This window comes from Lissotriton vulgaris, chromosome 6 (genome assembly GCF_964263255.1).
Source record: "Lissotriton vulgaris chromosome 6, aLisVul1.2, whole genome shotgun sequence".
NCBI classification, from domain to species: Eukaryota; Metazoa; Chordata; class Amphibia; order Caudata; family Salamandridae; genus Lissotriton; species Lissotriton vulgaris.
Window position 1 is genome coordinate 329835999 of NC_141694.1, and position 12031 is coordinate 329848029.

General features: G+C 44.7%; 1 protein-coding gene across 2 annotated transcripts in view; it reads right to left on the reverse strand.

Moving 5' to 3' along the window:
- Positions 1 to 658: 658 nt before the first annotated feature.
- ASAP2 (ArfGAP with SH3 domain, ankyrin repeat and PH domain 2) overlaps positions 659 to 12031 on the reverse strand; it is a 1186778-nt gene continuing 1175405 nt past the window's right edge. For both annotated transcript variants that reach the window (XM_086926365.1, XM_086926364.1), the window contains exon 28: positions 659 to 3316. In XM_086926365.1, coding sequence (XP_086782491.1) covers positions 3242 to 3316 — 75 coding nt within the window. In that variant the 3' untranslated portion in view covers positions 659 to 3241. The remainder of the gene's footprint in view (positions 3317 to 12031) is intronic.

The following is a 12031-nucleotide window of genomic DNA, read 5'->3' on the forward strand; positions in this document are numbered from 1 at the left end:
TTATTTAATGAATCAGTATTTTTAATCACGTGGAAAGATACTGTGTCCACTGAGTATTATCCCGCAACAGAAGTAGATGTTATCTGTTGATAGGTGTAGAATGATCGCATTAACTGTATTGTAAGACCTCAGTAAACTCACCAAATGGTGATAGCAAAGTATTATATCTGATGTATTTATCTCTGCATCTTCCCTGCTAGTTTGGCCCTTGCTGTTCAGCCAATGTGAATGAGCTGCGTGGAATGTTGGTGTGGTGATGATGCTTTGGAATGTTTGGCTGCCGGTGAGGTGAGGAGCGTCAGTTGGAGTATGGGCCGAGCTACAGAGAGGCTGCTTCTGGTGCAGCTGTTCTAGGGGCTATGCTATGGACTAAACTAAGAGCCGACTATGAATATTCTAATCTGCAACTAACACAAATATATTCATCTATAAACTACACCTCAGCTACCAGAATTTCATTACAACACAAACTTCAACTGAAATAGCAAGAGCTAAGGGTTATAATCCACAATAATCACACTTACATTTGAGATTGTCTTCTGTAGCCTAGAAATATTTGAAGTGTTATAGTGTGAGGGGCACCATAAAGGAGAAAATACATGCCTTAGAAAATATTGTCTATACAGCATTGTTCAACATTATAAAAAAGATACAAGACTGTTTTTTAGGCTTTATTTTTCTTCCCAGTAAACTGGTGTGAAAGGTTAAAATGATTTGTCAACCATGTCCTAATTATAAATCCCTGCATTCAGTACACTGAAAATAAAAGTTAATTCAGGGTATACAATATATTTATATATAGTTGCTCTGCAACTACACCAAAACCTTAGTATCTATTAAACATTCATTTCAAATATCATTTAAGTGGTATTTACATGATTATCCATGATACATATAACATTTTGAAAAATAGTAAACAGACCCCTATATTTTCTGATATCAAAGTCAGTGCTAATTTACAAAAAGAAATACAAATAAACATGATACACACCTTAAAAAAACTCTTAAGTACTTTCTTTAAAATATGAACAATGATAGTTATTTTGCCCTTGAGACACAACACTTCGCCAAGAGAAATGTTGTTACTTTTTAATAGTACTGCAAAAATAATTTTTTTATGTGTGTAGCAGATTCACCAATGTACTATTAAACAACATATAATAACATTCATAGTGATGTAAGTGGAAACTGTGGATCTGTGCACTGTAATGAAGATAATATTATGACTGATGTTTCAGCTGGGACACCAAAACGAGATCAGATTATACACAAACATATACAATTTAAAAAGTAAGTAGTTTATTGAAACTGTGCAAAGTGAATGTATGTCAACTTTCTAGTGTTCAAAATACTCAAGAATAAGTGGGTAAGCACTTTAGTATTAATGTTAAGATTATATTATTTAAAGCAAAAAAGAAGTAAAACATTTTCCAGTTTCTGTCTATCTGGACTATAACAAAGCCACTTAAAAGAAAACCAAGACATGATAAAGTCCAGCTTATCACCCAGACACAATGTGAAGAGTTATTGCCATTATATAGAACATTCTAACAAAAAGGGTGAACGAGGGAGAATCACAGTGTATCCGGAATGATAGCCATGGTTGTGGATAATCAATCTTCCAGCCTGTTTGCAGTGATCTTACAGGATCTTTCAGTGCCCAAAAGGCAAGTCTTTTATGATTGCCTAAGAAAGCAAATTCTACTTTTGTTGTTGTTGTTAAAAGCAACATAAAATGAGATCTCTTATTCTAAAATTAAAGTATTAGCCAATCACAGTAGCTTTGCAAAAAAGTACATCCTACCTTCTTATGCACTTTATTATTCTTAAGAATGATGTAGATTAAGCAGCAGTAGCATGCTCAGCCATGGTCACAAACTGCACAGTTTGGGCAGCATTGTCTGAAAAACCCTGAGTAAAGTTTTTCTAGTTTGATGTCCCAGTTACAAATAAAAGACAAGTTATTTTATTTGTATAACAACGGCTGGGAACACACGTGCAGCTTTCATAATTGCATTTATTAGTAACGGTTTTTCAGGAAGTTACAAAATCTTTGTACCCATCGGTACACAAACTTCTACATATTCTATAAAATTGCCAGTTGTTGATTCCCGCTCAAATGCTTTCCCTGTTTAATACACATTGAGAATGGCAGAGAATAAGATGAGACTTAAATGTCACAGTTGAGGTAACACAGGTATGGAATATCCTATCAATTTTTGTGCATGTACAACTGCCAGTTGAAAGGCCCAGAACAGTATGTGTGTAAATGCTTTTTTAGGCAAAAGGTCTAAGTACAAAAGTATAAACATATAGGAGACATTTAAAATGTTGTTATGGAGGCTCCAAACAAGGGCCACAAAAATATTAGTTGTGATATACACACTTAAAAATACAATTATCTGTCAGGAAATAACCATCATCTTTGTGGTCCTGCTAACATTCATGCAAATACAGTACACTGTCAAACCAGATTATATTTATGCCACAGCCACCAATATATTCATTGTGGAGTGTAAGATAAATGAATGGATTTGGCTTGCTGCTTCACACTGGAGAACAAGGACAAATACCTTATGGAGCTATGCCAGCTGTGCATCATATACAGATGAACATCCTCATGAATGAGGATAAAGATATCATTCCATGGTGCATCATGGAAACATATACAAGGGGATTTATGTCAGTGTGCATTAAAGTGCAAGGAAAAAACTAGAACATTTTTAATGTTTCAGTTACAACCAAAAAGTTATTATAAGAGAAGTTCTGCTCCCATCATCTTTAGTACTTAGACTAAATTCAGGAATAGCAGATTCAGTACATTATTAAATGACACATGACATTTATAGAATAAGTCCCAGTAGTAATGCTAAGAAGACCTACTAACATTTTATTTTAATGTACAAAATGGCCATTTAAAAACGTAACCTATTTTGATGCATAAATTAAAGACTAGAAATAGTTCTGATCTTACAAAATATTAAGACAGAACAGTGTTAATTCTAGAAAATATGTAAGCATATACAGAGACCCTAAACAGTCGGAAATAAGTATCTACATCACATTTCCTTTAAGGAAAATAAATACCATGGGTATATAAGACTTAAAAAACACTATTACAAAGGTGTTAATCTGTGAGCATGGAAAAATAAAGAGGCATACAAGAAAGAAGATATTTGACTAGGTCCGCACTTTTCTGAGACACGTCATTGCTGCTATGCATTTGCTTTCCAACAGTGGTTTATTCAGCAACAAAGTGCACAAATGACACAGGAAAAGCTCCCCTGCGAGTAGGTTCACCATCTATGTGGCCGATCTGGAAAAATAAAATCAAACATGTTTTTAATAGCACTGCACAACAGTTACAGATTTTCAAACAAAAACAACATCTGGTCCAGCAGCCCCAATGCTTCCAGTGGCTACACTAGCAGTATCTGTATATTGTCAGCAAAGAAACTTCTCATCTCAATTAAAGCAACCAATTTAATTGCTTACGGGTCCACGTGCAGAATACTAAAACATCATCTCTAAAGCAAGGACCAGATCTCATGCCACTTTTACCAGCTACACGTAAATAATAACCTGACTCAGATCTATTATTTAATGGCATTCTGTTATGGCTACTGACAAAGCTGTGATTCATTAATTGCAACACGTAGAGAATCTGATTCTTCTAGCATTAATTTTCATATTCATGTTTTCTATTTGGGGCACCCCACTTTTAATATATAATTGGTGGCAAAACTATATGCATGCTTGTTAAAATACACCATACCACGATAAACTATGTCACTGCCTTAAGTATAGTCACCACCAAACTTACACCACTGTTTTTTAAATATCATAGTCTTCTATTTTTTTATCTTGGTTGGAGTCCGCACAAAGAGACACTAGAAAACTTTAGAACACAAGCTACATCAATTGATTAGACCCATCATTGACAAGCCCCAGCTGTTCAACATCTGTCACCCGGTGGACCAAAAAGATGTATATAGTTATGGCAGACTTTAATATTTTGCCTTTAAAGTTCAATTTCTTGTGAAATGAATGAGCTGGAATTTACCAGATAGCCTGACCAGGAATCAAAGTATGAGGTCAGAAAGTACTTAACTATTGAAACAACAAAAATTGAAAATTAGAGGATGAGATTATTAGTATTGGAAAAAGGTGGAGAGTTTGTGCCAACTAACAGAATTTGTTTTCAAACGTTCATAACTAGAATATACTCAAGTGCATTTAAAAACCCACAAGGGGGAAACTGAAACCATTCTGAATCTTTGCTACTACTGGACCCATATGATGCTATTTTGGTAGATGCTAAAATTAGGGAGGAGGAAGGAAAATGCTACTTACCAGTATGCATCTGTTCTTGGCATGTAGAGTTGCAGAGTTACACACTGTGCATAGATCGCCACCTAGCGTTGGGCCCGGATGTTTGCAGTTTGTTTTTGTCCTGAAAAGTTTTTTGCAAGTCACCAGATAGGTGACTTCTTCTTTGGACCACATTGCGCATGGGCATCAGCTCCATCCTCTGATATGTTTTTCGCCATTAGGGAAATGATGGAGCTTTGCAAGAAAAGGAAGGATGTCCATGTAAGCTGTATCGAATTAAGATAATACTGGAACAGACAAGGGTATCCGGGGAGGCGGGTGGGCGTGTGTAACTCTGCAGCTCCACATGCCAAGAACAGATGTATACTGGTAAGTAGTTTTTTCCGTTCGAGGCATACGAGTTGCAGATCAGACTGCATAGATTGTATAGCAGTACCCACTGTTAGCGGCGACCACCCCTATCTCTTGCAGTAGTTTGAAATAATGTTTTGAGAACAGCCTGGCCCACATTAGTGTGTTGCTTGGTTTGCACATCTACACAATGGTGTTTTGTGAATGTGTGCGGTGTAAACCATGTAGCTGCTCCGCAGGTGTTATCTAGAAAAATGTTCCCTAAAAATGCCATTGAAGCCCCTATTTTCCTTGTAGAATGGGCTTTAGGAGGAACAGATAAGGAGTAGTTTCTTACCTGTAACTCCAGTTCTGTAGTGGGGGTATCTGTTATATATGTAAAGAAAAAGGAGGCGTATCACCAAAGAACCGGGTAGTGGTCCTAATGGAGATGGGGGAATGGATGAAAACACAAGTAAGATGTTCCTTGTTTAGAAGACCCCTCACTCACCAAACTGGTTGGTGACATGCTTCATCATCGGGGTCCCACCCGGATAGCCGAGTGCCATCCTGGTGTGCTGTGACACCTGAATTACAGTGGCGCGGGTAATTTTTTAGTGTAGTGCAAAAAGTGATGTTAAAAATTGGCACAGTATACCTTCAATAAAACTTTAATCTGAAGGTACTGGACAATATTAAAAACAAAGTCAAGATATCAAAGTGGGTTAAATTGACCGACTATATCTATGTGAAAAGTGCTTGGGTCTACATGTTTCAACCTGTGTAAGGGATTTCCAGGTTTTCGTCAGGACCAAAAAGGGGTAAGAAAGAAGAACCTGGGCGGTATGCACTCGCTAAGGTGCACCCAACCCTCGGCCCTCAAAACTTGGCTGTAAACTCACAGTCAGGCTGGTAGACTTCCAGGGTCTGGAGTCAGTGAAAAAAATAACTCGTAAAACGAGTAGACTTTGCCTCATAGGAAGACGGGGACAGGCTGGATTTCCAAGTCTGTTGCGACCGGAATACAGAAAAGCTGGTTAACCTAACCGCTTTCCACCGGGTCCTCGAGGATAACCCCTTCGGCAAACTCCATGGAGTTTGCCGACGGGGCTATCCTCGTCTTCCTATGAGGCAAAGTCTACTCGTTTTACGAGTTATTTTGGACTGGGACAGATTGATGAGCACTACCGGAATCAGGGGAATGGGCGGAAAAGCGTACAGAAAGCTGGTCGTGGTCGTATTGTCCATTTGTACAAGCAGAGAGTTGGTCTGGAAGGATGGCTGAAAGGCCTTCAGCGCCAAGTGAACAGCTCTGAGTTCCAGGGAAATTATGTGGTACGTGGATTCTGTCGGGGACCACGTCCCTTGGATCTGTAACCGTCCGGAATGCGCTCCCCAGCCGTGGAGAGAAGCATCCGTCACAATAGTCTGAGTGGGAATGTCCTTGGGGAACGGAACCTCCTTGAGGAGGTTCTCTGCTGAACACCATCATCTCAGGGACTGCTGAGCGTGCAGAGACAGTCGTATCCTGTCGTCCCAGTTCCCTCGCCTCTGGTCCCACTGATCCTCCAGACATTCCTGTAGCGGCCTCATGTGTAGGCGTGCATGTGGAGTGAGGAAGATACAAGAGGCCATCGACCCCAGTAGAGAAGACACACCGTCCTCACTGTTGTAGATGGAACAGCCATGAGAGGCTGAGCCTTCCAAAGGAGCGATAAGGGTCTCTTCTCCGAAGGAGTCACACTTGCTGACAGCGTATTGATGGAGGCTCCCAAGTACTGTAGGCACTGGACCGGAGTTGGGACAGACTTGGACATGTTTATGTGCAACCCCAGCTGGTTCAACAGAACATGTGTCTTGTTGAAGTGCAATTGCGCTTCCTGGAAGGTAGAGACTTTGATCAAACAATCGTCCAGGTAAGGGTAAACAAACACCTTGTTCTTTCTCAGGTGTGCAGCCACTACTGCCATGCACTTTGAAAAAGTCCTGGGCGCAGACTTCAGTCCAAACGGGAGTACGGTGTATTGATAGTGATTGGTGCCTACTTGGAAGCGCAGGAACTTCCGGTGCTTCTGTGCAATAGGCACATGGAAGTACGCATCCTGCAGATCTATCGCGCAAAGCCAGTCTCCCCTTTGCAGCTGAGGGTAAATCTGGTGCAAAGACAGCATGCAAAACTTCTCCCTGCGAATCCATTTGTTTGCTTGTCGCAAATCCAGAATGGGCCTGAACTCGTTCTTGTTGTTCTTGCGTACCAGAAAGAAGCGTGAGTAAAGACCCTTTCCCCTTTGAGACAGAGGGACGTCTTCTATCGCCCTTTTTCTTAACAAGGTATCGGCCTCCGCCTGGAGCTCGCGCAGTTGGACCTGGGGGCAAACCGGTGGAATCGCTGGAGGTGGGCTGAGAAAACGAAGACTGTATCCATTGCAAACAATATTTAGCACCCACTTGTCCTGAGTAATGTTTCTCCATTCTGCCAAGTAATTTTGTATGCTTCCCCCCACCGGAGCGGGTAACGGACGAGGGGGAAGTAGCACCTCAGGGCTTAGACCCGTCTGGGCCCTTGTTCGCGGAGGAGGACTGTTGACCACCTCTGCCCCTCTGGCGCTTTTGGAACGGCCGCCGCTGGTACTGCTGCTGTTGCTGCTTTCCAGCCTTCCGACCTTGCCCTCTGCCCTGCGCACCGTAACGCCTCTGGAACGGGCGGAAGGTCTTCCTCGGTTCCCTTGGCTTCTCCAACCCGACAGACGTCAGGGTTTCAGCCTCCGCCTTCATGCGGGCCATCTCCTCATCCGCATGCTTGCCGAACAGGGTTGCCCCTGAAAACGGTAGGTTGGCGACCCTCTGCTGCGCCTCTGGCTTCAGTGACGTCAGACGCAACCAGGCGTGGCGCCGCAGGTTGAACCCATGGCAGTACCCGTGGGCTGCCAAGAGCGAGGAATCCGCAGCCGAGCTTATCACCTGGTTGGAGACCATCATCCCCTCATTAATGAGCTCTTGGAAATCCTCCCTTCTATCCCTGGGCAGGTGTTCTAGGAACTGCTGTAGGGACTCCCATAAGGCCAGGTCGTAACGGCCCAACAGAGCTGAGGCACTCGCGGCCTTCATCGAAGTGGAGGCCGTACCGCAGACTTTCCTGCCGGGCGAGTCCATCAAGCGGCTCTCCTTATCAGGAGGCACCGTCGACGACGGGGCGGTGGCGTGCTGTTTTCTTGCCGCAGTCACAATCACAGAGTCCGGTAGAGGGTCCGAGCGAAGGAACACCGGGTCTGAGTCCGGGGCCCTGTATTTCTTTTGCAGCCTGGTAGGTGCCGATTTTGTAGAGGCAGGGGTGAGGAAGAGCTCCATGGCAGGTTCCTCCAGCCCTGGCACCAAGGGCAACAAGGGGCGAGACAGCGGTTTCTTGTTCAGGGTCTCGAAGATGATTGAAGTCGATGGCGTGGGCACCGTGAGTGTAATGCCCAGTTTTGCTGCCCCACGTAACAACACCTCTTGGAAGGAGACTATGTCGTCTACTAGAGACAACCTCGTCCGAGGGGAGTCCGACAATGTGGGTGAATAGTCCCGGGCACTGGACGATTCCGTGAGGCGGGACCTAGACCTGTCCCTCCTGTGGCGCCGTCTGGACCGTGTGGAAGAGCGATGGTCACTTCTGGATCTGTCTCTCCGTCTGGAGCGAGATCTCGACCTCCTCTGCCTTGGTTTATCCACTGGCCATAAAGGAGGGAGCTGTGGATGATGCGGGAGCCTAGGACATGGAGGCCCCGCAGGTGGTGTCGGGAGATGAGGCAAGGAGAGGGACCTCGGTGGAGGTGGCGGTGGAGGAGGAGGAGGGTTATGAGGAGGAGGAGGAGGCGGTGGAGGCAAAGGATTACGCGGAGGAGGGCCCTTGGGCAACGGGGGAGGCGTAGACGTCCTGGGCCGTGAGGGCGAAAAGGTCTGGGAGCACTCCGAGCCCGGAGACTCTACCACTCTCCTTTTCTGCGCCGGTCTTGAAGGGGGTGACTTCGAAGCCGACCTCGTGGACGAGCGATGGCGCTGCCGCGACCGTGGGCTCGTGGAAGCCGAGGAAAGGCTGAATACAGAGCCCTGGGACTCCGACCTGGCCTTAGAACGCCCCCTGGAGCTCGATTTTCTCCTTCTCGACGTCGCTGATTTCCTTCTCGACGTCTAATATCTTCTTCTTGACGTCGATGATCTCTTTCTCGACGTCGATTACCTTCTTCTCGACGACGAACTTCGAGTAGACGTCGAACGGCGGTGTCGCCTCGGCGGCGAGCGCCGGTGCCTTCAAGACCCTTCACAACATCGACAGCGTCTTGACGATGAAGCAGTCCTCGACGTCGACCTCGTCCGAGGTCTCGACGTTAATCCCCTCGACCCAGAGCCCTGGGGAGACGGGGAGCAGACAGTGGTCATTCCTTTCGACGCCGACGTCGAGGGTATCGACGTCGACTGAGACCTGAGCCGTTTTCTGGCCTTCTCTTTCCTGGGGAGCCCCCCAGAAGCCGAAGTACGGGCAGAGGAAGAGGCCTCTCCATGCCCAGACCCACCTTGACCTTGCTGTCTTCTTTGCTCCAGTCCTTGGAGCCGAGTCTTCTCTCTGTCCTTCAGGGACCTGTTGGAGAACTGCTGGCAGATCTCACAATCCACAGGGACATGAGAAGAAGGGAGACATAGGATACACACCCTGTGTGGATCAGATTTAGCCTTCTTCCTGGCAAACTCAGGGCATTTGTCAAATAAGGAAGGCATATCAGACAAAAGAGTGGCCAAACTCACCATAAAACACCAGTAAAAGAAAGGGCAAAAACACGTTGAGTGAAACACTCTAAACACTTGAAAAGCGCAAAAAATTAGACAAAACACCCAAAAAAGGGAGAGCTTAATGCTCCAGGGTCCTGCTAGCAGGAGCCGGAAAAAAGAACTGTGTTGAATATGATACTGGTGGAATATCCTTTGCATTTCTAGTTGAAGTACTGGACAGTGTAGCCTTGCAGGTATAGGCTGCATTATTTGTCTTTAATTCTCTCAAGTGTCTATGCAGGACTGCACAGAAGACATTTTAAGAGATTATTTTTGATTGCTCTGGGGTCCCCGCACATGAGCTGGACTATTTACTAGATTATGACTATACACAGAGATCCCCTACTACAGAACGTAAGTTTAGCTTTGTGGTAGCAAATCTGTATGCATTTGACAATCCATCTAGCTATACCAGATTTTGATATGGGATTACCCTTGTGTGGTGGTGAGAAAGACACAAAAAGTTGTTTGGTCTTACGAAAGGGTTGTGTTCTCTCAATGTAGTATAGCAATGCTCTTTTAGCATCTAGGGTATGAAGAGCTCTTTCTGCTACTGTTTGTGGCTGCGAGAAGAAAACGGGCAGTTCCACAGACTGATTGTGGTGGAAGGGAGAAATGACCTTGGGCAGGAATTTAGGATTAGTACGGAGAACAACCTTATTATGATGCATTTGTAAGAAAGGTTCTTGAATGGTTAGTGCTTGTAGTTCACTAACTCTCTGTAGAGAAGTAGTAGCTACTAGGAACGCAACCTTCCATGTTAAAAATTGTAGTTCACATTTATGTAAAGGTTCGAAGAGTGGTCCCATTAGCCGTGTGAGAACAATGTTCTAATTCCACACTGGTGAAGGTGGTACTCTGGGAGGAATTATTCTCTTAAGGCCTTCCATAAAGGCTTTCATAGCAGGCACTCTGAACAGAGATAGATGCTGTCTGTTTTGAAGATATGCTGCTATGGCTGCAAGATGTAGTCTAATAGACGTGTAGGCTAAGTTACATCTTTGGAGGTGTATCCTATGATGTGTTGAACAGACACGTCTAGGGGATTATTATTGTTGTTGTGACAATATATTACAAAGCGTTTCCACTTAGCTGCATAGCATGCTCTAGTAGTTGAACTTCTAGCTTCTTTTATGACATTCATGCAGTTTGGAGGAAGGTTAAGATATCCAAATTCTAGGATTTCAGGAGCCAGATCTCAAGGTTGAGCTGAGCTGGGTCCGGGTGCCTAATCTCTCCACGGTTCTGTGTTAAAAGGCGTGGAGACAGTTATAGTTTTTGGTGCGGTACTAGACAGCTGTAGCAGTGTAGTGTACCACGGCTGTCTGGCCCACGTTGGAGCAACTAGGATGAGGGTTAGAGAATGCTGCTGTAGTTTGCATACTACTAGTGGCATGAGTGGTAGAGGTGGAAAAGCGTAAGCAAATTTGTTTGACCAGTTGATCCATATCACATTGCCTTTGGACAGTGGGTGTGGATATCTGGCGGGGAAGCTTGGGCATTTGGCGTTTTCGTGGGTGGCAAAGAGGTCCATCTGAGGTTGTTCCCACATCTGAAAGAATGGTTGAAGAACTTGCAGATGAAGTTCCCACTCGTGGATCTGTTGTGTCTGACAACTTAACAGATCTGCTATGGTATTTTGTACTCCTGGGACATGCTGGGCTAAGAGGAATATGTTTTGAGGTATAGCCCAACGCCATATGTTTGTGCTAGCTGAGAAAGTTGCAGGGAGTGTGTTCCACCCGGTTTCTGTATGTAATACATGGCTGTCATGTTGTCCGTGCGGACTAACACAGCTTTGTTTGATACTTGCCCTTGGAAAGCTTTCAGCGCCAGGAATATAGCTAGTAACTCCAGGTGATTGATCTAGAGTAAGTTTTGTTGCGGTGTCCCCCTGCCTTGCATGGTGTGTTTTAGTAGGTGGGCTCCCCAGCCGGAGAGCGATGCATCCGCTGTCAAGACTATTTGAGGAACTGGCTGTAGGTACGATCGCCCTTTGGAAAGGTTTTTGGTGTTCCACCAATACAGAGAGCGATGAGTCCCACCGTCTACCAACACTAGGTCTGTTAATTGACCTTGAGCCTGGTTCCATTGACGTGATAAGCACTCTTGTAGAGGAAGCATTTGAAGTCTTGCATGGGGCACTATGAGAATGCAAGAGGCCATCATCCCTATGAGCTGCATGAACACTTGTGCTGAAAGGGAGTGTTGTGGCTGAAACTTTGTGAGAAGAGTTTGCATGCTGGCTATCCTTACTGGAGTGGGATAAGCTAGCGCGGTTGAGGTGTTTATTGTGGCACCGAGGTACTTTTGTACTTTGGATGGTTGCAGATGAGACTTGGTGTGGTTTATTGTGAACCCCAAGTTGTGGAGCAGTTGGATCGTGGCATGAGTGTGTTTCACACACTGGTTGTATGAGCTGGCTTTTATGAGCCAGTCGCCGAGGTACGGGAAGACGTGGATGTGCTGTCTTCGTAAATGTGCTGCCACTACTGCTATTCACTTGGTGAATACTCTTGGTGCTGTTGTGACTCCGAATGGGAGTACTTTGAATTGATAGTGC